Source organism: Sminthopsis crassicaudata, chromosome 2 (assembly GCF_048593235.1).
Source record: "Sminthopsis crassicaudata isolate SCR6 chromosome 2, ASM4859323v1, whole genome shotgun sequence".
Lineage (NCBI taxonomy): Eukaryota > Metazoa > Chordata > Mammalia > Dasyuromorphia > Dasyuridae > Sminthopsis > Sminthopsis crassicaudata.
In genome coordinates, this window is record NC_133618.1 from 47,156,109 (window position 1) to 47,179,898 (window position 23,790).

Sequence of the window (23,790 nt, forward strand, 5' to 3'; positions counted from 1 at the left end):
ACCTCTAAGAAATAAGACTGCTATTCTCGTGTGCAAATTTTTATTTTGACAAATACATCATAGTATAAAAACTTTGACCTTTTTGAAAAGTGAAAAAAATGCAGGTAAAAAATAAATACATTTACAAATCATTGTAGAAATAAGTAATTACAAAAGATCAGAAAAACCCTCATTAAAATGGGATTTAAGAGAAAAACCAAATCTTTCAGTAATATAAATTCTCTTCCCTTGCATGAAATAGGGATAAAGCAGAAGATGTTTGGTTTTGTGTTTTACAGAAAATATAAAAAATAACTTATAAAAACCAGTCGAGGTTGAAAGTTGTGAGCCCACTTAATCTGCTTCTGCTCCTTTCTATCTGGAAGTCTGGAAACAGTAGCAGGATTGGAGGAACTCTGATGGTAGGACAGCTAGGAAAAACCTATTCTTTCCTTAACCATTTTTAGGTAAAATTGAGAAAAGTAAGCCCTTAGTTTTAAGTCTGAACCTTGCATTGGCTGGCTGGATTTCCTCCATTATTTAGCTCAAAAGATCACTTAATCAGCAAAACTTTGGAGGTAACTAGAGCCAGTACCTCTGGCCTCTTCCTCATTCATGATGGTCTGCCTGCCAGGAGGAGTAGAAAGCTGTTGTGATGCTGCAACTGCTGGCAACACCCACAAGACACAAACTTATTTGAAAAGAAAAGCACCATAAGTTGACCCAGTGGCAATTTGGAGCACATTTCATTCCATTGCAGGAAACAACAGGTGTCCTAGAGGGTTTTTTTGTTTTTTTTTTCCTAATTTGCCTTTTGAGTATTAGGGACTGGTTCAGTAGTGAAGAATAAAGTCAGGAATGTTATGGTCTTGCTAAACAAGAGATGCTCAAAGTCCCAAAGATGAGTTAAACTAGTTCATGTTAACTCAAAAATTGAGAGTATACAATTTATGGTGATTCAGCCAATGAGATGTAGAAAGTGAGACAGAAAAAAAAAAACCTTAGGAACTGGAAACGCCCAATTTCCTGGTTCTGTTGCCTAGAAATAAGCAAAGCAAATATAAAGCTGAAAAATTTGAAACTTAGCTGTGAGAAAATGAAAAATGCCTGGAGGATAGGATAGAGAAACCCACTATTAGGGACATAAGTGACAACTTGAGAGACAAGAATTGCATCTGTAAACTAGCGTCCATATGTAGAATCCAAGACATCAGGTTGTGGTGGACGGCAGGAGGCTGGACTTCATAAAAGAAGCAACAGCTTGTTGGAGTCAACCTGAAATTCAAGTCTTAAGCAGTTTCATAAATATCTACTTGCCCTCGGTCACCCCAGTTATCTACCTGTCTTGGGCAGACTTTTCTGCCATTTGAAAACACAACAGTGCTATGGAAGAAAGACAAGTGGTTCACTTAGAAACCCCATGGATTTAGAAGACTTCATACTTTCCTAAGCTTTAAGTTTCTTGAGTTGTTGTACATGTTGCAAATAGAAGTTGCCTTAGTTTCAAAATTCAAAATCTTAGGGCTTAAGTAGAGGGAATTGTAGCTTCTAAATCCCCAGTTCCTTTGCAGGTTTGTTTGATTACTGACCAAAACAAATCAGCTGGTAAGAACTAGCAATAATCCTGACATCAAAAACAAAACTGATCTGCCAGGTCTAGATGAAAAGCTGGACCAGCCCTAATCCCAAACTCCAATTTAAGAATTCCATCCATCACATGACTAAAATTTACTGTGGCCTGTAGTATACTAAAAGAACATAGGTGACTGACATGTGCCCTCTTCCTGGTATAAATTCACCTTCAGCTGCTACTGGAAGCTTCTAATCCCTGCCAGTTTGGTCACTTTCTGGGTGTTCAGGAATACTTGAGGATCTTCAAATTAAAGCCCCATTCTCAGATCCTGTTCCCTGCTGCCCAGAGGCCAGCACACTTCCTCTGGACAATCATAGAGATCTGGCGATTAGAAGTGGGCAGAGCTGGCTCACTCACCAAAAAGCTGCCGCTAAATGGAGGCCATCCTCAAATGTGCACAGCACACTTGGTTCTGGATTACTCCTGGGCTTCAGGGAAAGGAAACAATCTCCAGAATCATTGTCAGTGCATAGGTACAGGAGCCTCAGTGTCCAAGGAATCTAGTGATGGTTTCATTTGAATCTATGGTCTGTGTAATGGGATGGTTGCTCCAGGCCATACTGCAGGTCAAATTCCTTTGCACTGAAACTTGTCCTTTGGAAGACAGTTAATCAAACAAGGACACAGCCCTCCCACCCGCCCGCCCCATTTCCTTTCCTTAAACTGGTAGGTGTCCTTTGCCCCTTCCCCTCCCTGGCCCATTGCACTTTTCCCACGTTGCTCAGAGAGCTGCCTTTGCCGGTCACACTTCAGCAAAGGCCAAGCTGTACTGCTCAGGTTTCCTTCCACAGCGTCGGGCAATGATGGCTAAGTACAGCATAAGGAGTGCTACCCAGTAGCAGGCATACAAGATGGCCCCAGACACCAAAAAGGCCAGCTCTGTCTCACTGAATAGGTCCTGGCAATAAGCTGTGTAGGCCAACCCTCCCAGAAGGACTGCCACCCAAATGGACACGGGGATCAGTCCAATGAAGTTCACGACAATAGTTTTTCGGCCTGAGGTACCCCATCCAGACTTGTTGATGGTGGCAATGGCAAAGATCTTGGCTGGCAAGAGACTGGACATGTAAAGGAGAGAATAAAGGGACATGAATATCATTTCTGCATTGCCCCGAAGGAAGCAAGCATAGGTAGCCTTGATGATGCCCACAAGCTGCACTGTTAGCAAGAAGAGGAGGATGTTCCACACACGACCCCGATAGAACAACTGGATGACGGTAGCAATAAGAAAGAAGGGAAAGAAACCTGTCACCACAGACTCATAGGTCATCCAGAGGTGGTGTTTATGGAACCACAGGGAGTTGTAGAGCCACTCTCGAAAGTAAGACTTGCTCCAGCGAGTCTGTTGGTTGAGCCAACGGAGGTACTTTGTAGGGGTCTCTGTGAGGCACTTTGAGCGTGCGGTATACTTAGTCTGGTAGCCAAGGCTCAAAACCCGATTGGTAAGGTGCCGGTCATCTCCAAAGCTGCACTTGCTGCCCAGAAATTTCTGGTGGTACCAATCTTCCAGGAACTGCTGAAGAAGGGTGTTCCGGTACATGCCTAAGGGCCCACTTATGCACTGAACACACCCAAAATAGGACTGGCAGGCCCTTTCCACATTGAAGGCCATCCAGTACCGCACACTACTCAAGAAGGAAATCCAGGAGTCGTATTTGTTGAGGATCTAAAAAGGAACAAGAGAACTCTTGTTAGCTTTAACACACTCTCCATTTCTCTACCAACTAGAGGCCACAGACAGAAGCATCTGGAGCATTCTGGTATTTGTGAATTTTCTAATCCAAAGCATCTTTAGGTCCTCCTGCCACACAGAACAGTCTAGGGGATAAAGGAGACTTTGCTAAAGAGCTACCCTGGTTCCTAAGGAAAACATCCAGCTTCCAGTTTTGGGCTGGCTGGTGAAGGAAAACTTGAGGGTAGCAGGAAATAAGTCCAATTTTAATTTCCTAGGCACCTAATTCCAACTCCACACTGTTTACCATACAACTTACTAAATTCAAATCTTGTAATTATGTTATCAAATAGTTAAAAGCCAGTACTTAATGTTACCAGGAGATAGCAGCCGAGGGTCTTAACCTACTGGTAAACAAAATGGGAGACTTGCTTGGGCCTCAAATGTTCTCTCCTCATCTCTGCCACCTTGCTTCCCAGCTAAAGTCCCACTTTCTGCAAGAAGCCTTTCCTGGTCACCCTTAATACAAATGCCTTCTCTTATTATCTCCCATTTATCTTGTATGTATTTTATTTGTACTTAAGAGTTTATATTTATTAGAAGATCAGCTCCTAGAGAGTAAAGACTATCTTTTATCTTTCATTAATTTTCCAGATCTTAAGTATAGCACTTGGCACATGACCGGTACTGAATAAATGCTTTATTTTACTGATAGGCCCACTGTCCTGCCCAAGAGGTTTCTCTTGGCTTTTCTCTATAAATAATATCTCTTAGAAGAGAATCTGGACCCCAATGTCATTAACTAAATGATGGATCCCCTAGAGATTTTTAATCCCCAAAGGGAATCCCCCAAAAGGAATGCCTAGATTTCTTGAAGAGTTGCTTAGGAACAAGAAAGTTCATCCTAAAAATTAGCTACTGACCTTCTCCTAGGAAACTCACTTGTCAAGTGGTCCAGATTTTCTCCACTGGAATCTTTTAGTCTTCTAAATTCTCAGCTCTCAATATCCCATTCTTTTCCCTCCAGAGCCACCAGGGGAAGGGGGGGAAATTCCATTCTTCCCACCCCAAGCCAGTGCTCTACTCCAGTCACAACAAATTAAAAATAACTATGCCATAGGGCACTCTCCAGGGAAATCCCTAAATGTGTCTTACTTGGACATCTCCTCCGACTCCACCAACTTGGGGATCCTCCTCCAGAACTCGAAGCATCTCCACAGTACATGCTGGATCCAGCACTGTGTCCGAGTCGCATACCTGACAGAATAAGCACACAGTGTCTCTTAGGCTCAGATCCCCAGACTCCATGAAGTCCCTTTGACTAACTACCACTACCTCTTGCAACACTTCCCAACTTTTCCCACTATACCATTTTGCATTAGGATGGGGGAGATTAAAGAAAAGTTCTGAGCTTCATTGGCAATGTTTGGTTTTAAATGATTTGCTTGATGCCTTGAGTAAAGGGCACTAAGGCATGTAAAGAGGTGGGTGGGAGAGTCCCCATACAGGGAAAGAAGGATGAGAGTTTGGGTTCTAGGTTTCACACCAAACAGGTCTTGGCCCTTTCCAAGGCTACTGGAATCCTTGAAGATGAGGAGAAATGCTGAGCAGGAGAGCTAGTTTCAGCTCTTATAGCATCCTATTGAGCTCCTACGTATCAACATTTTATTTATCTGGTATTCAGGAACAAGTCACAACAATGGAACAACAATGGTTTTTCGGCTTGAAGTGCTGAAGCAGTGGCTGATCTGTCCAATCAACTCAGACCCCCCCAAGAAAACTACCTCTGTCATATCCCCTCCATCCATAGTCAATATCAATAAATCAGGAGGTTACAAGGAAAGTCCAGTATGTTTAGCAGTTCAGACAAGTCCAATCACCAGAGGATGGAGCAATCTGAAGCTAAATAAAAGAGGAAAAAAGCAATCCCATATCTGCATGGTGAGGGTTAGAGCTTCAAAGGATTTAAGAACCGGTGAAGCATGTATAAACTATATCTGATTGTTTACCATTTCAGGAAAAGGGATAGAGAGGGGGGTAGAATCTGGAACTCAAAACTTTAAAAATATTTAAAGGTTGGAAAGGAAAAAAAAAAAACTTCAGCTAAAGAAAGTCCCTGAAGAAAGCAGACTCTCAGGTGGAAGGGCTTATCAGGAGCTTGGAAACGGTGAGGGTAGTGTAATGTTCTTTTAGGTTTTTCCCAGGGAAAAAAAAGCTCTTTAATTTGTACTCTTAGGAATAATCTTACATGGACAAGATCAAGCTCCATAGATTATTTTTACCATACCCATGCTTTTTCTCTTTATTCTTAGGTTCCACTTCATGTAATTCAGGACCACTTGAAGGGCAGCTGCCTTCTCTTGTTATTTATAAACCAATACCTATGGCTGAAACCCACAAACTTCATTTTGAGAAGTTAAATTGAGCATTATTATAATCTAAGAATGAAGGGAAAGCATTTATTAAATAACTATATGTAAAGCAGTCCTTAGGCACTGAAGATATATACAGAAAAGCAATATCTCTCTCTCAAGGAGTTCCCATTCCAATGGGAGAGAGAATGAAGGTTTTACCTGTAAGCTAGATAGAAAGGGCTTGTGATCATAGGACCCCTCAGATCAGAGAAGCTGTCAAGGGTCAACTAGTCCAATTAATTTTATGGTAAGGAAACAGAGGCTCAGTTCAGTAGGTGTTAAGTGATGTGTTAAGGATCACAAAACTCCCTAAAAGCTAATGTATTTGTGGTCAGAGTATAAGACCATCACCCTCCATACTTGGGATCTTGATAAAACATACTAGCAGTCTGCCCATTCTGCCTTCTGCCAACTTTTATTGGGTCTATATTCTCAGGACCAAAGATTATAGTCTAGGTGGGTCAATAATCCAGTTGCTGGCTTTCTTAACAGAGTGACATATGTAACCTTTTCAGTCTGAAATAAGAAAGCAAGCAGGATAAGAATAATTTGCTAACATGCTTAAAATTCCAAGTCATTCTTCTCAAAATTGAAAAAGAAATGCCTAGGTTTAAAATTTTTGCTACTGCCAATTCCTAAATTTTTAAAAATAAAAACAGCTAACATTTATGTCATGTGATAAGCACTTCACAGTCATCTCACATTATCCATGTAATAATTCTGGGATGTAGGTTGCTAGTATTATCTTCATTTCACAGATGAGGAAATTGAGGCAAACAAGTTTAGTGACTTGGCCACGGTCACCCAGCCAGTATCTGAGACCTATTTGAACATAGATCTTCCTGATTTCAGCCCAGTGCTCTATCCAGAAGCATAAGTGACTGGAGTATGCCCTTTTTATTCTTCATTCAGCCTGCAATAGAGATATTAGCAAGGCATAAAATAGCCAGCAAGTGGGTTGTTGGAGCTACAATTTATTTATAGTTTACTTAGAAAAAGGAGTCTGGGTAATTCGCAAATGCAATCCAAAGCATGCTGACATCAGTTCCAGAGGAATCTCCCAAATCAAGAAGATATTCCCAGAATAATCCTCCCTAGTCTCTTAAGGATACCTTACCCAAAAGAATTCATTCATTCCTACTTTTTCCCTTATTCTTCAAATTCCAATAATTCCCCTCTCTTCTCCTACTGTCAATTTTTCTAAAGAGATCCATTCCTGGATGAATAGGGATACCAAGGTAGGGAGCAGCTTCTATGGAATGGGCTGCATAGAGATCACACTGGTGTTTTCTCCCTCTCTGGGAAGACTGAAATGTTGGATCAGGCAGAAGGATTCACTTGTTTCAAGTCCTATCAATGTACACCACATCTACAACTCATCACCAATTATCTTTTGCTGATTATGCCTGTAGGCAGTTATCCCACAGCAATAAAATGGAGGGAGTCAGGCACCTGGAACACAGCTGCTCATTGATCCAACAAAACACACAGGAAATAAGAATTCTTTTTAGCTAGTTTTCTTTATGAATTGTTGAAGGAGGGAGTGGTTTTTGTGGTGAGAATAGACTGGATCAGCATATACTTCTAAAGAACCTTTCGACTGGAGTAACATTGTCCTGTTTGAAATTCTGGACTCCTGAGCAAAAACAAAAGAGCAGTTTGATAAAAAGCCTCAAGATAAACCACAAAAAGCTAACATTTCCAAAACCCAACTTCCTTCTCTGAAACATAGGGTTTAAAACCATGAAGAGAGAAACTGGAGACTTATGAGTAATTCATTTGCACTTAATAAATATTTGCTAAATATCTAAGCACTCTGCTAGATGATAGGGTCTCTGCCCCCACACATCTTAGATGGTATAACTTAAGTAGTTTACAAATACTAACATCCCTAATAGATCCTTCCTTTAATGAGTATTTGCAATATCTAAAACTCTGAATTAGTAAAACCTTGAATCAGTGAATAGAACACCCAAAGGGGCAGGACCCTAACATGACTTCAATTGGTCTCTTCAGCCTGGAGAAGCCCAAGGCTGAAGAAGGGGTATTCTCCCCATTTAATAGGAATACCTCTCCAGACATTTTCCCATTATCTTTTATCTATTACTAACTGGAATAGGATCCCAATTGATTACTTTCCAATTCAGGCACCTGGGTAAAGTTTTCTTGAGGGTGGGGAGACCTTACAGGAAGGAAGACAGATACTGGGAGAAGAATGGTGGTTTTGGAGTCAGAGGATCTGGATTTAAACCCAGTCCTTGCAATTTACTAGGCTTTATGAGGTCCCTACTGTGTGCCAGACCCTGGGAAGTCACCACATGAGCTTTAGTTTATCTCTACTGAGAGAAGCCTGCCCAGTCTAAGCTGCTCTCCAGCTCCAACTTCAGTATCCTCTGGGCTGGCCACTAGGGGGCAGAGGGATAGAGCTCAGAATGAGGGAGAGGAGTTCAAATCAAGTTGCACATTTTCTGGCTCTTACCCAGGCCTGAGAGGCAGGTTCAGAATGATAGAGTATTAAGTGGAGGTTGTTGAGAGGCTTCATGATATTGGCTGAGGGGAGGATCCTGAGGCAGATAAAGTGTCCAGTGCACTCCCAGGCACAGCGCTAGACCTCTCTGCCTCAGTTCTTCAACCATAAAATGAACCCAATAGTCACCCCCGGTTGTAAGAATCCAAAGAGATCATGTGTGTAAGGCTCTCAGCACAAAGCCCAGCATGAAGCAAGTGCTACATAAACATCAGCTCCCTTCCCCCTTCCAGCCATCATTTATTAGGCAGGCAGTCAGTCCCCCAGGTTTCTCTGTCCCTCTTTTCTGACTCCCCCCAACACCAAACCTGGGGCTTCCTAACTGTGCTCATACCTGAATGTAGTCCACAGACTCTCCGAGGGCCTTGAAGGCTGTGTACATCACCTCCCGCTTGCCACCCCACTTCTGCATGATGCAGGAGAAGGTGCTGCCCCGAACCACCTCCTGGACACGGCCCATCCCCTCCTCCAGACTGTCCTCGGACTCGCCCTCTCCCACATCGTGGAAGTTGCTCTGCCAGACGTAGCAGCCCGTCTGTTCGAAGCCCAGCACCTCGTGGAAGATGTCCAGCATGTAAGCATCCTCCTGCCTGTTGCCATCCACCACCATCACCACCTTCAGGTTAGGGAAGGAAATGCGCTGGGCAGAGCGGAGGCACTTGCGCAGGTAATCTGGGTCCTCCTGATAGGCAGCAATGCAGAGAGCCACAGAAGGGGCCAGCTTCAGGGGCCGCCCCCCTCGCCGCATGCGCCGGTGCTCCAAGAAGGCGAAAAGGCTCTGGATGAGTAGGTGCAGGCCCAGGATGGCGCCATACAGGCCGAAGGAGAGGTAGTGCTTCTCTGTGTGGATGAACTGGTACCCAGTCACATACGCCGCCAGGATTCCCCCCAGGACTGCCAGGGCAAAGAGGCTGGTGCCCACTACACGCAGGGCTGTGCTCAGGTGGACTGGCATCTATCCAGAGAAAAACGCAAAGAAAAAGTCAACAGTTTTTTAGGATTGGATCCACCACCCACTGGAAACACAAACCAGGCTCCTGGACTGACGGGCATGGGAGCTTTGCCCTGCTCTGTTTCCAATCAGCGTAGGTTCACCCCTTAGACAGGCTGGTTGGTGCTAAACTTGTGTGGCCACCTAGTGTTTAGTGTACTGCAGCTCAAAACAACCCACTAGCCATGGCCTTCCCAGCAACAGGACCCTGACAGGTCACTGGAAGCAGCCAGTAAATCCCCTCTGTGTGCCAGGCAGTGTGCTAAGCTCTGGGGATCCCAAACCCTTGTCCTGGAAAAGTTCACATACTAGTGATAAAGACAACAGGCAACTAACTGTTTAAGCAGATCTATCCAGTGTAAACAGGTCATCTCAGAAAGAAGGGAGGAGGAGGGGCAAGGAAATGCCTCTTGCAAAAAAGGGGGACAGGGCAGGGCAACCTCTAAAGGCAGCCACTGTGTGGGGAGCCTACATGAGGACAAGATGAAAAATAAAGAGATGAGCCCTCTCCATCCTCAAACTTACTAAAGAATCTTCCTTTCATAGATATTTGAATTATACTTTATTACTTTAAGAAAAAGAACTGATAGCTACTGTCCATACAAATGTAGGAGAGGTCTGGAAGAAGATGGAAGGCCGCAAACACCCCTTCGTTAGCATGGGTGGTGGGTAAATCCCATGTGGATTGGATATAGGAAACCACTTTACCAGTGCAAAACATGAATAATCTTCCACTGGACAGTTCACAGTGCCCAGGGCACCCACCCAGCAATGCTAAGCTAGGGAGATGGAAGGGTCCTGTATCAGAGATGGGCGCTTTTGGCAGGCAGGGAGGCATTGAACACCTCAGGGATTTCCGTCCAGCTGCCCATCTCATCTAGGGATGGAACAAACTTGCTGGGAGAAAGAAAAGTGGAAAAAGCCTCATGGGGGGTACAGGCGGAATGGGTGAGGTGCAAGAAGAGTGAAATAAATGCTGGGTAGGAAATAATTCCTGAGTTCCCGCTCTGTATCAGGCACACAGAGACAGGTAAGAGAAGGTAACATGCAAACCACCAGGAACAGACAAGTTCCCAAGAAGAGAGGTCTCAGAAATAAAAGGAATCAGAAAGGGGAGTGGGGGTGGGGGCCAGCTGAGATCCTTTTTATAAGGAATAGTGAGAATAACTGGCTCCATCTCATGTCCAGCTTCGCAGGACAGAACGACAGTTAGAAAGGACAGCTCTAGGGGGAAGGGCTCCTATCATGGGGCAAATGGGTAGGACAAGAGGGGAGGTAACAAAACACAAAAATTAAAATGGAGAGAAAGTTTCCCTGTGCCCTTTCACCCTCCCTTTTCCTGAAAAGGGGGCTGAGGCAAAGTAGAGAAAGTAAACAGGAAAACAGTCCTCGGGAGGGGAGGAGGAAATGGATGCTGAGGGCAGGAGAAGGTGAGCTGTGTGTAAAGCTCAGAAGGAAGCCGAGGAGAGCTGCAAGGACATGGGGCTGTCGGGGCTGCTGCGGGTGCTGCAGTGGGAGGGAGAGTGGGGCTGGCAGGTCCTGTGCCAAGCCTCTTCTGTGCCCATCCTCGCCATCAGTCCGCTCCCTCCTGGAGAGCGGCTCCTGTAAAGTGCCCCCAACTTGCAGCCTGCTTCCACCAGGCAGCCACAGAGCAGCCTTCTGAGCCAGGCCTGCTGCTCAGCTCAGCTCACTGCTGCCTATTTATGGAACTTCAGACTGGAGATCCCAGCCCCTGTCCCCCAATTATGCGCAGGCCCCCGAGGAGCAAGCAGACCACCCCCCAACACTGTCTACTTCTAACATGTACTTGATCCATTTCTGACCCCTCTCCTGGGAGATGAAGCTGACTCAGTGCACCCAGCCCCGTGCTCACTGCCTTGGCTGTCCCCCCTCCCCCAGTCTCTTCCAGCAGAGGCAGGACTCAGATCCTTGGCCCTCCGGGGTCTCCTCCTCCACTCCCCTCAGCCCCTTCCCCATCCCCAGGAAGAAACAGCTTCATCTAAGAAAACTGAAAGTATACAGGTTTCTTTTCTACTTGTCAGGGGCAATTCCGAGGCTCCTCCATTCCCACAATTCCAACAAGCTATTGCCGTACTTTCCCTACACGAAAGTAAGGACTCTGCCCGCCCGCCCCGCCTCTGCCCAGCGAGAGGTCCAAGCAGGCTCTTCTCTGCAGTAAAGAAACTCACCCCCCCCCCCCCTCGCCATGACCCACAGCGAGAACCGGCTAACGGGCTAGCACAACGCCAGAAAAAGCAGTGCCTTGGGGGAGGAGGATCGCAGGACACATAAAGCATCGAGAAACCCATACCCCTTAGGGCTGGTCACTGCATTGTCACCCAGGGAATCTTCCTTGGCGTTACGCTGGAGCACGAAAGGGCAGTGCAACTGAAAGAGAGGGGGGAGGAGGGCACTTCTTTTTTAAATGTCCCAGCCCACCCTGGTAAGAATCCATGCTGGACAAGCCTCTGACCACCCACAGCCCCGCGCCTACTTTACCCACCTTAGTCGGGGGACTGGGAGCGTGCACAAAGAAAAAGGTTACAAAAGAAAAAACAAAAAAGCTCCTTCCACCCCCAGCTCCCTTTCCCAAGTGGTAAAAGGCAAACAAAGGCATCACCTTTGAGGTCTCACAAAATCCCTTCCTCCCCCAAGGCCCTCCTCAAAGGCACCCTGACCTGCCAAGAGTTGGGTGACAAGACCCGCAGAGCTGCGCCGCCCCCCATCCCCCACTACCTGGTGCTACCGGCTCCCAAACAGCCCCCTTCATCAAAGGACAAGGGAAAGCACATGGGGGGTGGCAGTTACTTTCTCTCTCCTTGCATTTCGGGCTCCAGAGCTTTCCAGACTGCAGTCCTGGCACTGCCCGGCCCCTGGCACCGGGGCAGCCCTCGCCGGCCCGGCCACACGATGGCCCGGCACAAACCGCCGCAGCCCGCGGCTCTCGGGTCTGGGCTCGGAGCCCCTCGCCCGACACGGTCCCCGGAGCTCCGCGTCCGGACCGGCCCCCAGCAAACTTTCCGCGGAGGCGGCGCGGGGCGGGGCGGACAGGTGCGCCCGGCGCACTCCGGCCGCGGGCCCCACGTGTGGCCGCCGGCCCCCGGGCAGAGCCCCGTACCCGGGAAGGCAGCCGCTAGGGGCTCGGCGGGTGGGGCACACTCCAGGCAGCCCGCGCTCGGGCGCCGCCGCCCCCTCCCATCCATCCATTCATTCTTCATTCATTCATTCATTCACAAAACGGGGCTGGCGGAGGAGGGAGGGGAAGGCGCGAGGAAGAAAGGGAGGAGGGGTCGGCGGGGAGGGGGCTGTGGAGCCGCGGCGGGAGGCTGAAGATGGCGCAGCGCGCCCGGCCGGCAGCGGCGGCCCCCAGCTGCGCGGCCGGAGCCTCCCCGGGGGCCCGGAGCTCACCGTGCGGCCGGCTGCTCACTCTCCCGGCGGATCAGCGGGGCTGCGGCTGCTCCATGCCCCTCCTCCTAGTCCTCCTCCTCTCCGCCCCCGCCGCCGCCCGCACACGCCGACTGAGCCGGCCCCGCCGGGCCGCCGCGCTCTTAAGTACCCAAGGGCGCCCCCGCCGGGACGCGCGCCCGGCCCGGCCCGTGGCTCAGAAGCTCGGGGAGGGGGCATCCCCGGCGCCGGGCGCAGGGGCCGCGAGGCGGAGGGGGCCGCGCCCCGCTCCGCCCCGTCCCGTTCCGGAGCCGGCCCGGCGCAGCGGGCATCCCGCCCCCGACGGCGGCCGCCCCGGCATCCCACGCGGGGCAGGGCGCCCTCGGCCCTTCTTTCCTTCGCCGCCGAGCCCGCGGGGAGTCTACTCCTTCTGCGGGGCTGCCGAGGTCTGTGCCCGTGCCTCCTCCGGACACCACGTGAAAGGTCCCGGACAACCCCTCGGCTGCCCAGAGGCCTCTCCACGCGCAGGCTCTGCCCCTTCAGCGTCCTCCACTCCCCCCTCCCCCGCCCCGAAAGATGTGCTTCCCCAAGAGAAGGGAGAACCCCGCGTTGTCTCCCCGTGCCACCCCCCAGCTCACCCCCAACCTTGGCGCTCCTGAGCCCCTTACTTCTGCAAAAAGCAGGCGAGTACTTGGGCTCTCGCGCCCACCTGAGAGATGGTCCTGAACGCTCCACTCCCAGCACTCGACACCCAGTCCCCAGCATCTCCCTACAAGGGGGATTTGTTAAACACGCCCCAAACTTTGGTGTCTGCTGCACGGTACCAGCCAAGAGGAGCATGGTAATACTCTCCCTGCCAACGAGAAAAAGAGCCAAAACAATCCTGCCAGAGAACACCCAGATAATCATCAGATTCCGGTTAACAACTGGAACGTGGGCCGATACACTGAGCCTCTTCCCTCTGGGGCACAATCTGGAACTGGGCCCAAAGGGCTGTAAAACTGTGCGCCCTCTGACCCAGCAGGGCCACGGAGAGATCAGAGACAGGAAAAGCACCCCGCAACAAATATATTTCTAGCAGCTCTTTTCGTGCTGGCAAATACCTGGGAATGGAGGGGATGCCCATCAGCCGGGGAATGGCTGAACAAGTCGTGCCATTTGGTTGTGATGGAGTCCTACTGTGCTCTAAGAGAGGTGGTGGCCCGAAAACAGAGGGCGGGAGAGAAAGTGTGACCTTGCAACCAGAGGGATGCCGGAGAGCGCTGTCTGAAATCTCCCTGGCCTCTGAAAGAACTGAGGGAGAGAGGGACAGGGGGAGAGGCAATTAGATGGTATAATGGACCAGGCACTGGACTCAAAGCCTAGGAGACCTGAATTTAAAGCTAGCCTCAGGGCCTGACTAGCTGTGTGACCCGGGCAAGTCACTTACCCATCTCCTCAGTTTCCTTATTTATAAAATAGGAATAATATCACCTACATCCAAGATGTTCGGAGAACAGAATGACATATTTGTTGTTTGGTATATATTGATATATATATACATTATGTATATGTGTGTATATAATACACAAACACACACACACACACATACATATATATATATATATAGTATACATAATGTTTTTTTTGTACACATATGCCAAATAATCCCATTCTATTGTCACTTATGGTAGAGTCAAATTACAGTGTATCATCAGACTGGCTGATAAGATCACTTTGAGCTCATTCTCTGTGAATAGGGCGGTCACAAATAGTCCCAATGAACATTTGAGGTGGTTTCCTCTAAATCTGCACATCTCCTTCTGAGCTACTTCAATTCTGCTTCACTGAGAGAGCACAGCACCGGCTCTGAAGAAGGCCCGCCATGCTGGGTGGTCCTGTACCAATGTCTCCCATCTCATAATCTTCAGAGACTTGAAGAGTCCTTGTACCACTTTTTCTGACCACAGAGGGGTTACTCGTCTTGTGTGAGTTCTCCAAAAGAGCATTTTAGGCAAATAGTACGTTTGGCATTTGGGCAACACGACCGACCAGCCCCTGGGAACTGTCCCTGTGCAGTAGAGTTGGAACCCTTGGCAGCTGAGCTGGAGAAGGGACCTGGCGCCTTATCTCGACAGATGATCTTCTGAATCTTCCCAAGACAAATGAATGGAAGTGATTGAGTTTCCTGACTCCGTGCTGGTAGACTGTCCAGGTTTCATGGGCACACGGCAATGTGGTCAGCACAACAGCTCCGCATTCCTTCAGTTCGGCGGTCAATCTGAGCCCCTTCCCCTCCCAAACACTGGAAGTGTGTGCCCCAACCTCATCCCTTATGTGTCCATCCCTGGAAAGGATGCTGCCAAGTTAAAGGGAAGTTACCGGCAGCATGCCACGTTTCTCCATTTGCTATGACTGATGGTTCCATATGTAGTGGTGTGCTGCCAGCTGCCGGAGAAGCTGCTTTCTTGGGGTTAATCACAGCCAAAATCAGCACAAGCTGCAGAGAATAGATCCATACCTTATTGCATCGAGTTCACAATCATCTTCAAACAATAACCAGGTACCAGTTTTCCCTCCACTTTAGTCTTGGCTTCTAGCCTTTTCGAGTTGAATAACTTCCCATGGATAGGGTAGCTGACCTTGATGCTCTGTTCATTCTCACTGAAGATATTTGACATCTTTAAGCATCAAATACAACGAACATTTTCATATGCAAATTAGAACAGGAAGATTGTACCTGAAGCTATAATTACTTATTGCTTACAGCTTAGTTTTTTTTTAAGTTGAAGAGTTTCTTAAAGCATATGATATATTCGACATGCAATTTTCAAAGCTTCCCTTCTGAAGGTTTCAGGAACAATATGAGGCCATGTACTCTGTATTCCAGCCAAATCAGATGATGTTTGTTTCTAGAACTGGACGTTACATCTCCCACTTTCAAGAATCTCCCCATCTCAACAATGTTCTCCTCATTTATATCTCTCAGAACTCTAGACCAGGTGACATAACTGATAGAGCCCTGAACTTGAAGGCAGAAAGATCTGAAGAACAGGAGAAGGAGGAGGAGGAAGAGGAAGAGGAAGAGGAGAAAGGAAAAAAACAGGAAAAGAAGGAGGAATGGTCACCGGGATCAAATAGTGCAAATTTCCCAGTCTTTCATATCACTCACAGCCCTTTGCAAACTCATGTATTTGAAGAAAGCTACTTTCCATTATGTTCTTCCCCATTGTTTTTTGAAAGAAAAACACATGCATCCATTCCCCTTCTCTCTAATGATGTTGCCAACTGAAGCCATCATTGTGTGCTATGGGCAAAAAAATAGGGGGGTTCATAAAGAGAACCCCAGGACCTGGAGTGGAGGAAGGAGAATTGGGAAAGGATGTGGTACAGGAGAAGCTATAATCCAGTCTTGTGAAACAGGAAGGGTAGGATTCAGAATATGTAAGACTCCTAAGAGCTGGGATGGACATTTAGAGTCATTTCTTAACATAATGGCCACTGAGCCCCTCCCCACCTATTTGACTCAGAGCTGGACACCAAGTACTCAAGGAAGTCATCAATGGCTCTCCCGGACTCTCAACCTTAATATGGTAACATGTAGAGCAGCTGCAGATCCATTTCTCACCTGCCTCTAATTAGTTTAGAAGGGAACTGTTAATATTTGAACCCATTGCCATTGAAGGCTCCCTGTAGTCTCTGATTCCATTTGGTAAAGGGAAGCCTAAGTTCTTTGTTTCAGATCACTTCATCAGGCTGCTCAACCCATCCTAAGTGAATAGCACTTTTAAATAAAACGAAGCCATAAGGTTAATAATCATTGAAAAACTACCTAAGTGAACATCACTCTTAGATAAAGCTATGCTATAAAGTTATTAAAAATTTAGAAACTACCTTTCTTTCCCCACTAACTGGTTTCCTCCAGGGAACAAATACTCTCTGCTGTTCTGCTTTGAGTGGGGACCTGGTGCTATTACTCAGATAAGAGAATCCTTACCTTTTCATAGAAAGTGTGTCCACATGGATTTGTAGATAATTAACAGGCAGTTTGCGAGGTCTTTTTACAAACATCTTTTAACAGGAGGGGAATGTTTTTCTAAAAGACAGATTCGATAAAGCCCAATTTTTATCTCTACTTTGCCACTGGGGATTTAGAAGTAAACTCAATTCCATCCCAATTATTATTATTTTTTAATGTAGATTCAGCTCCATGTGAATTTGTTCCTAACCTGATTCCATAGGGCTAAGCTCTTGGAATGCCTGCCTTTATCACATTAGTAAGGGAAAATAAATCCTGCACTCATTCAGTTGACAAATATTTATTAAGTGCCTATGATGGAGATTATGTTAGAAAATGTAAGCTTAAAATATGGTTTCTGCCTTCTAGAAGTTTACAGATAAAGGGAACATGATAAATGCTCTTGTAAATGTAAATAACAATGTCAAAGAGTAGATAATTGCACACCAAATGAAAAGCTTGATAGAACAATAATTGCAAAAGGGGGAGTTAAGGAGGTTGATGTGAGCTGATATGTGTCATGATCAAGGAAGGAAGGCTTCATGAAGAAAATGTGGCTTGATCTGGCTTTTATAGGAGAGAAAATGTGTTTGCTTTTTTTTTTTTCCCCAAAAAAAGTTTCTTATTATGCACTTGGCAGTCATCAACCAACATGGACATTTCCATATACAAACGTCAGAAAAATAGAAATGTATCACATACAGCTTGTGGGGGAGGGTTGTTTGTTTGTTTTTTTTTTTTTAATAAAGAATATATCAAATCCAACGTTACTTTTCTTATTGGTGTCCTCTTTTTAACTTATTTCTGCTTTCTTCAGGGTATTTTTCTAAGTGTTTCAGTGATGCTGTTTTCTTTCTTTTAAATTCCTATCACCACCCCTACCTTCCCCATAACATTGCCCTCTCCCCAGATGAAACTCTTCCCTAGTACTAAGTCTAGTGAAGCAAAGCAAATTTGTGTAGCATCGGAAGATGTATTTTTTACTTGGAATCCAGAGTCCCTCTCTCACCCCCCAAGCAGTGAGAAGCACACTTCTTGATCAGTTTTCTGGAGTTATAATCAGTCGTTTGATTAATCAGAATTCTTAACTCTTTCAAAGTGATTGTTCTTTACACAGTTGTAGTTAATCTAAGTTGTTCTTCTAGTTCCGCTCATGCTTTGCATCTGTTCACCCAGGGCTTTCCAGGTTCTTCCAAATCTACTGTTTTTGTCTCGTCTTAGGTGGACAAGTGTCTTAGTGGTGTAGTGGGGAGGACCGGGCCCTAAGAATCAGGAAAACGTGAACTCTGAGTCTACACTTGCTAGATGTCTGACCTCAGACAAATTAATATTTTTTGGCCTCAGTTCCCTCATCTGGGGATAATGATGGCACCTGCTAGTCATTAAGGTTGTTGTAGGATTCAAATAAAGTAATAGGTTTAGAGTACTATGCAAATCTTAAAGCATTATATATATTTGTGTTTATATACATAGACATAGACACAATATACATATGCCTACATAAATAGCTATGCACATAAATTTGTGTACATATATATATATATATATACAGACATAAAAGCTAATAATTGTTATTGTTCAGTTATATTTAGTCATTTCAGACTCTGTGACCCCACTGGGAGTTTTCTTGGCAAAGATGGAGTTTTTGGCTATTTCCTTCTCCAGCTCATTTTTATGGATGAGAAAATGGAAGTAAACAGGGTTATGGGACTTGATTGGGGTTATGCAGCTAATGTCTGTGGCCAGATTAGGATTTAGGAAGATGCGTCCTACTGACTCCAGCACTTTATCCACTGCACTTCTTATATACATCTAGAACATTTCTCCATAAAGTGCTGTATCTGGAGTCAGGAATATCTCAATTCAAATCCTGTCTCAGTCACTCTGGGCAGGTTACCTAACCTCAGATTGCCTCAGTTTCCTCTGTGCCTCTGTGAAATGGAGATAATAACAGCACTGACCTCCCAGAGTTGTTGGAAGGAACAGATAAAATTACTGTAAAGTACTTAGCACAGTGCCTGGCAAATAGTAAGTGCTATGTCAAAATAAAAATAGTAATTATGTCATATATCAAATTTGTCCAATCACTCTCCAATGGATTGTTTCTGGTGCTCCTTCCCCTCTCTGATCTCTTTGGGATATGAGACTAAGTCCTACTGATGGATGGGGGGAAGGTGAGATTTGGATGAACAGAGAGGGGATGCTGGGTATTCCCAATGAGGAGGACAGCTCATGCACAGGAATGGAGGTAGGATAAATGAGGTATAACGGGGAGAGTCTCTGTTTAGTTTGACTGGACAGTCAGAGTTAGGGCAGATAAGAGAGGGGCTTGAATGTCTTGCTAAATATTGGACTGGTTTTTACAGAGTTTACAACTTTATTTTACAAAGGATGGGGAACCACCAAAGGTACTGAATCCGTGCAATGAGACCCGCGTTTTTCTAATCTGAGTAATACTCAGATCACTCCCTATAGGATTACTCCCAGATGCCCTGGATCTCAGATAAAGAACATAAAGAGACCTAGAAGTCTTCTGATCCACATCCCTTCTATCACAGTGAAAAAAACAGAGATCTGTCCAGCAAGTTGGGATGGAGAAAATGACCGGGGCTGGGGCTGGCAGGGGAAGGGTGGGGAAGGTTCCCTTGCCACCATCCAGGTGTTCCACAGGGGAGCATCACCACAAAATCAAAGTAGGACATATTTAACATGTATTGGATAATGCATGTCTAGAGGAGGGGGCGAGGAGGGAGAAAAGTTTGGAACACAAGGTTTTGCAAGCGTGGGTGCAGAAAACTCTCTCTGCATATGATTTGAAAAATAGGGAGCGATTATTATTTTTAAAAAACCAGAGCAACCAACCAAAGCAGAGGATGAGCATGTGGGGATTCAGGGGAAGAAGGGATGACCCTCCCATGTAGGATGTGAGGGAATGCAGAAAGTAGGAGCTGATTCCTCAGGGACCCCGTAAATTCAGCTAGTGGCCATGATGGTGCTCTGAGGTGGATGGGGGAAACAGCTTCAGTCTGGGGGCTCAGTTCTTAAGGTGATTGATCAAGACTGATATGCTCACAAACAGGTTTTACTTTTCAACCAGAAAAGCAAATGCAGATCAATTTGAAAACCAAACTGAAACATGAAAAAACTTTATTTACATAACTCAATGCTGTCTAATTATTAATTGTAATACTAGTAGTGAGTATAGTAGTTATAGTGGTAATATTAGTAGTAGTCATAGTGCTAAAAGTAGTAGTAATTGTGGTAGTGGTAGTATTTATAGTAATAGTAGTTATAGTGCTATAAGTAGTAGTAGTTGTGGTAGTAGTAGTAGTAGTAGTTATAGTGCTACAAGTAGTAGTAGTTGTGGTAGTGGTAGTAGTTATAGTAGTAGTAGTAGTAGTGGTAGTAGTACTAGTAATAGTAGTTATAGTACTACAAGTAGTAGTAGTAGCAGTAGTTATAGTAGTAATAGTAGCTGTGGTAGTAGTAGTAGTAGTAGTAGTAGTAGTAGTTGTGGTAGTAGTACTAGTAATAGTAGTTATAGTACTACAAGTAGTAGTAGTAGCAGTAGTTATAGTAGTAGTAGTAGCTGTGGTAGTAGTAGTAGTAGTTGTGGTAGTAGTAGCTGTGGTAGTAGTAGTAGTAGTAGTTATAGTGCTACAAGTAGTAGTAGTTGTGGTAGTGGTAGTAGTTATAGTAGTAGTAGTAGTAGTGGTAGTAGTACTAGTAATAGTAGTTATAGTACTACAAGTAGTAGTAGTAGCAGTAGTTATAGTAGTAATAGTAGCTGTGGTAGTAGTAGTAGTAGTAGTAGTTGTGGTAGTAGTACTAGTAATAGTAGTTATAGTACTACAAGTAGTAGTAGTAGCAGTAGTTATAGTAGTAGTAGTAGCTGTGGTAGTAGTAGTAGTAGTTGTGGTAGTAGTAGCTGTGGTAGTAGTAGTAGTAGTAGTTATAGTGCTACAAGTAGTAGTAGTTGTGGTAGTGGTAGTAGTTATAATAGTAGTAGTAGTTGTGGTAGTAGTACTAGTAATAGTAGTTATAGTACTACAAGTAGTAGTAGTAGCAGTAGTTATAGTAGTAATAGTAGCTGTGGTAGTAGTAGTAGTAGTAGTAGTTGTGGTAGTAGTACTAGTAATAGTAGTTATAGTACTACAAGTAGTAGTAGTAGCAGTAGTTATAGTAGTAGTAGTAGCTGTGGTAGTAGTAGTAGTAGTAGTAGTTGTGGTAGTAGTAGCTGTGGTAGTAGTAGTAGTAGTAGTTATAGTGCTACAAGTAGTAGTAGTTGTGGTAGTGGTAGTAGTTATAGTAGTAGTAGTTGTGGTAGTAGTACTAGTAATAGTAGTTATAGTACTACAAGTAGTAGTAGTAGCAGTAGTTATAGTAGTAGTAGAAGCTGTGGTAGTAGTAGTAGTAGTAGTTATAGTGCTACAAGTAGTAGTAGTTGTGGTAGTGGTAGTAGTTATAGTAGTAGTAGTAGTTGTGGTAGTAGTACTAGTAATAGTAGTTATAGTACTACAAGTAGTAGTAGTAGCAGTAGTTATAGTAGTAGTATAGCTGTGGTAGTAGTAGTAGTAGTAGTTATAGTGCTACAAGTAGTAGTAGTTGTGGTAGTGGTAGTAGTTATAGTAGTAGTAGTAGTTGTGGTAGTAATACTAGTAATAGTAGTTATAGTACTACAAGTAGTAGTAGTAGCAGTACTTATAGTAGTAGTAGTAGCTGTGGTAGTAGTAGTAGTAGTAGTAGTAGTAGTTGTGGTAGTAGTACTAGTAATAGTAGTTATAGTACTACAAGTAGTAGTAGTAGCAGTAGTTATAGTAGTAGTAGTAGCTGTGGTAGTAGTAGTAGTAGTTGTGATAGTAGTAGCTGTGGTAGTAGTAGTAGTAGTAGTTATAGTGCTACAAGTAGTAGTAGTTGTGGTAGTGGTAGTAGTTATAGTAGTAGTAGTAGTTGTGGTAGTAGTACTAGTACTAGTAGTTATAGTACTACAAGTAGTAGTAGTAGCAGTATAGTAGTAGTAGAAGCTGTGGTAGTAGTAGTAGTAGTAGTTATAGTGCTACAAGTAGTAGTAGTTGTGGTAGTGGTAGTAGTTATAGTAGTAGTAGTAGTTGTGGTAGTAGTACTAGTAATAGTAGTTATAGTACAAGTAGTAGTAGTAGCAGTAGTTATAGTAGTAGTATAGCTGTGGTAGTAGTAGTAGTAGTAATAGTACTACAAGTAGTAGTAGTTGTGGTTGTGGTGGTGATTGTAGTAGTTGTAGTAGGTAGTGGTGATAGTAGTTGTAATGATAGTAATCATAATAACAATAGTAATGGTGGTGGTGGTAGTAGTAATAGTGGTGAGTAATTGCAATAACTGGGGGCAGCTAGATGGCACAGTGGATAGAGTATTGGCCCTGAAGTCAGGAGGACCTGAGTTCAAATCCAGCTTCAGACACTTCCTATATATGTGACCCTGGGTAAGACACTTAACACTGTCTGCTCAGTTTCCTCACTGAAAAATGGGTCAGAGAAGGAAATGGCAGACCACACCAGAATCTCTGCCAAGAAAGCTCTGACAAGGTCACCAAGAGTCTACACAACAACAAAACAGAGGTAATGATAGCACTTACCTTCAGGGTTGGTATAAAGGTCAGATGATACTCCTAGACTCTGCTGTCACTAAATTGATGATGATGGTGATGATGGTGATAGTATTCATTGGGTACTCTGAAGTGTGACAAGAGCTCCATGTGAAATGGCCCTGAAATCTCAATGCTGTTCAATGTTTTGAACAGCACTAACTCTTTTGGAGACTCCCTGTGTGTTTTTCCTCCTTTGAGATTTAGTGACAGAGCGGAGTCTAGGAGACCTGGATTTAGATCCAGTCTTGGGCAGTGACTAGCTATGCGATCCCAGGCAAGTCCCTTAACCCGGGCCTCAGTATCTCTACTTGTAAAATGGGAGTAATGCTACCTGCATCCCAAGGGTGTGGAAGTAGGAAATATTTGGCATATAAATGTACATATATATGTATGCATGCATGTGGGTGTGTACATGATGCATGCATGTGCTTATGCATGTATATGGGTTTGTATGTGCATGCATTTGCGTCATATGTGCACACACAAGGCATGCAGGTTTGTGTATCATGTGCGATGTATGGGTGCATGTGTCTGTGCATGTGTGCATGCATGCATGTGGGGCATAGTATGTGAATTCACACACATGTGCCCAGTACATACAGACATACATACGCGTGTATATGTGGGGCAATGTACACACATGTATGTTATGTGTAAGCATTATAATGTATGTGGTGTGCATGTGTGTGTTTATATGTGTACATACGGATAACTTGCACATACATGCATGTCTATGTGTGCACATGTGTGGCAGTGTATAGAGTGTTTTATTGTAGATGCCTGCATTGTAACATGTGCACGTGTGGCACCTGTATGTACACATGCATGCACGTTCATCTGTGCACACATGCACGTAGATGTACAATAAGGCAACCTGTGCACCTGGGCTTGAGAAACACACATACACAATATACTTATACATGCATGCATATGTGTACACAAATGTGTGCATGTACACATGGCTGTCTGTGTCTATGTATCCATGCATGTCTGTGTGCATCCATATCTGGATGATTGGTTGGTTGTTTTCCTTCACTCTTGAAGAGAACCAAAATGGAGTTACCACTGATCCAGTGTAGCTCATCAGACCCATCCGAGCCACAGGTCGGACACAGACAGCCAGGTGTGAGTTTTTTGTTAATAGTATTTTATTTATAATATCATTTAATAATAATATTATCAATAATATATATAAATAAAACCAAATAGTGTTTTTCCCCCTAATTACATGTAAAGATAGTTTACAGCATTCACTTCTGTAAGATTTTGGGTTCTGAATTTTTTTCTCCTTCTCTTACTTCTCTCCTCCCCAACACATCAAGTAATCTGATATTGATTATACATGTACAACCTTTTTTTGTGTTTGTTTTTTTCTGAGGCTGGGGTTAAGGGACTTGCCCAGGGTCACACAGCCAGGAAGTGTTAAAAGTCTGAAGCCAGATTTGAACTCGGGTCCTCCTGACTCAGGGCTGGTGCTCTACCCACTGCGCCACCTAGCTGCCCCGTGTACAATCATTTTAAACAAAAACAATATATATTTTTTCCAATTACATGCAAGGATGATTTTCAA

The 23,790-nt window shown here is 44.8% G+C and overlaps 1 protein-coding gene across 3 annotated transcripts; it reads right to left on the reverse strand.

The window, feature by feature from the left end:
* Nucleotides 1-26: 26 nt before the first annotated feature.
* Nucleotides 27-12,747, reverse strand: HAS3 (hyaluronan synthase 3). 3 transcript variants are annotated; one of them, XM_074286123.1, is made up of 4 exons: nucleotides 12,625-12,747; nucleotides 8,560-9,180; nucleotides 4,440-4,541; nucleotides 27-3,278 (listed from the first exon to the last, which is right to left on the reverse strand). In XM_074286123.1, exons 2-4 carry the CDS (start codon nucleotides 9,178-9,180, stop codon nucleotides 2,355-2,357), a joined length of 1,647 nt encoding a protein of 548 aa, XP_074142224.1. In that variant the 5' UTR covers nucleotides 12,625-12,747; the 3' UTR covers nucleotides 27-2,354. The 3 variants fall into 3 exon arrangements, with proteins under 3 accessions (XP_074142224.1, XP_074142223.1, XP_074142225.1); XM_074286122.1 differs by lacking the exon at nucleotides 12,625-12,747 and adding an exon at nucleotides 12,025-12,500; XM_074286124.1 differs by lacking the exon at nucleotides 12,625-12,747 and adding an exon at nucleotides 11,528-11,547.
* Nucleotides 12,748-23,790: the final 11,043 nt, after the last annotated feature.

Coding starts and splice junctions, on each gene's coding strand:
- HAS3 (XM_074286122.1), bottom strand. CDS start 12,423: ATGGATGGATGGGAGGGGGCGGCGGCGCCCGAGCGCGGGCTGCCTGGA. Junction 4,542..8,559: donor AGTCTGTGGACTACATTCAG/GTATGAGCACAG, acceptor TTATTCTGTCAG/GTATGCGACTCGGACACAGT. Junction 3,279..4,439: donor GAGTCGGAGGAGATGTCCAA/GTAAGACACATT, acceptor GTTCCTTTTTAG/ATCCTCAACAAATACGACTC.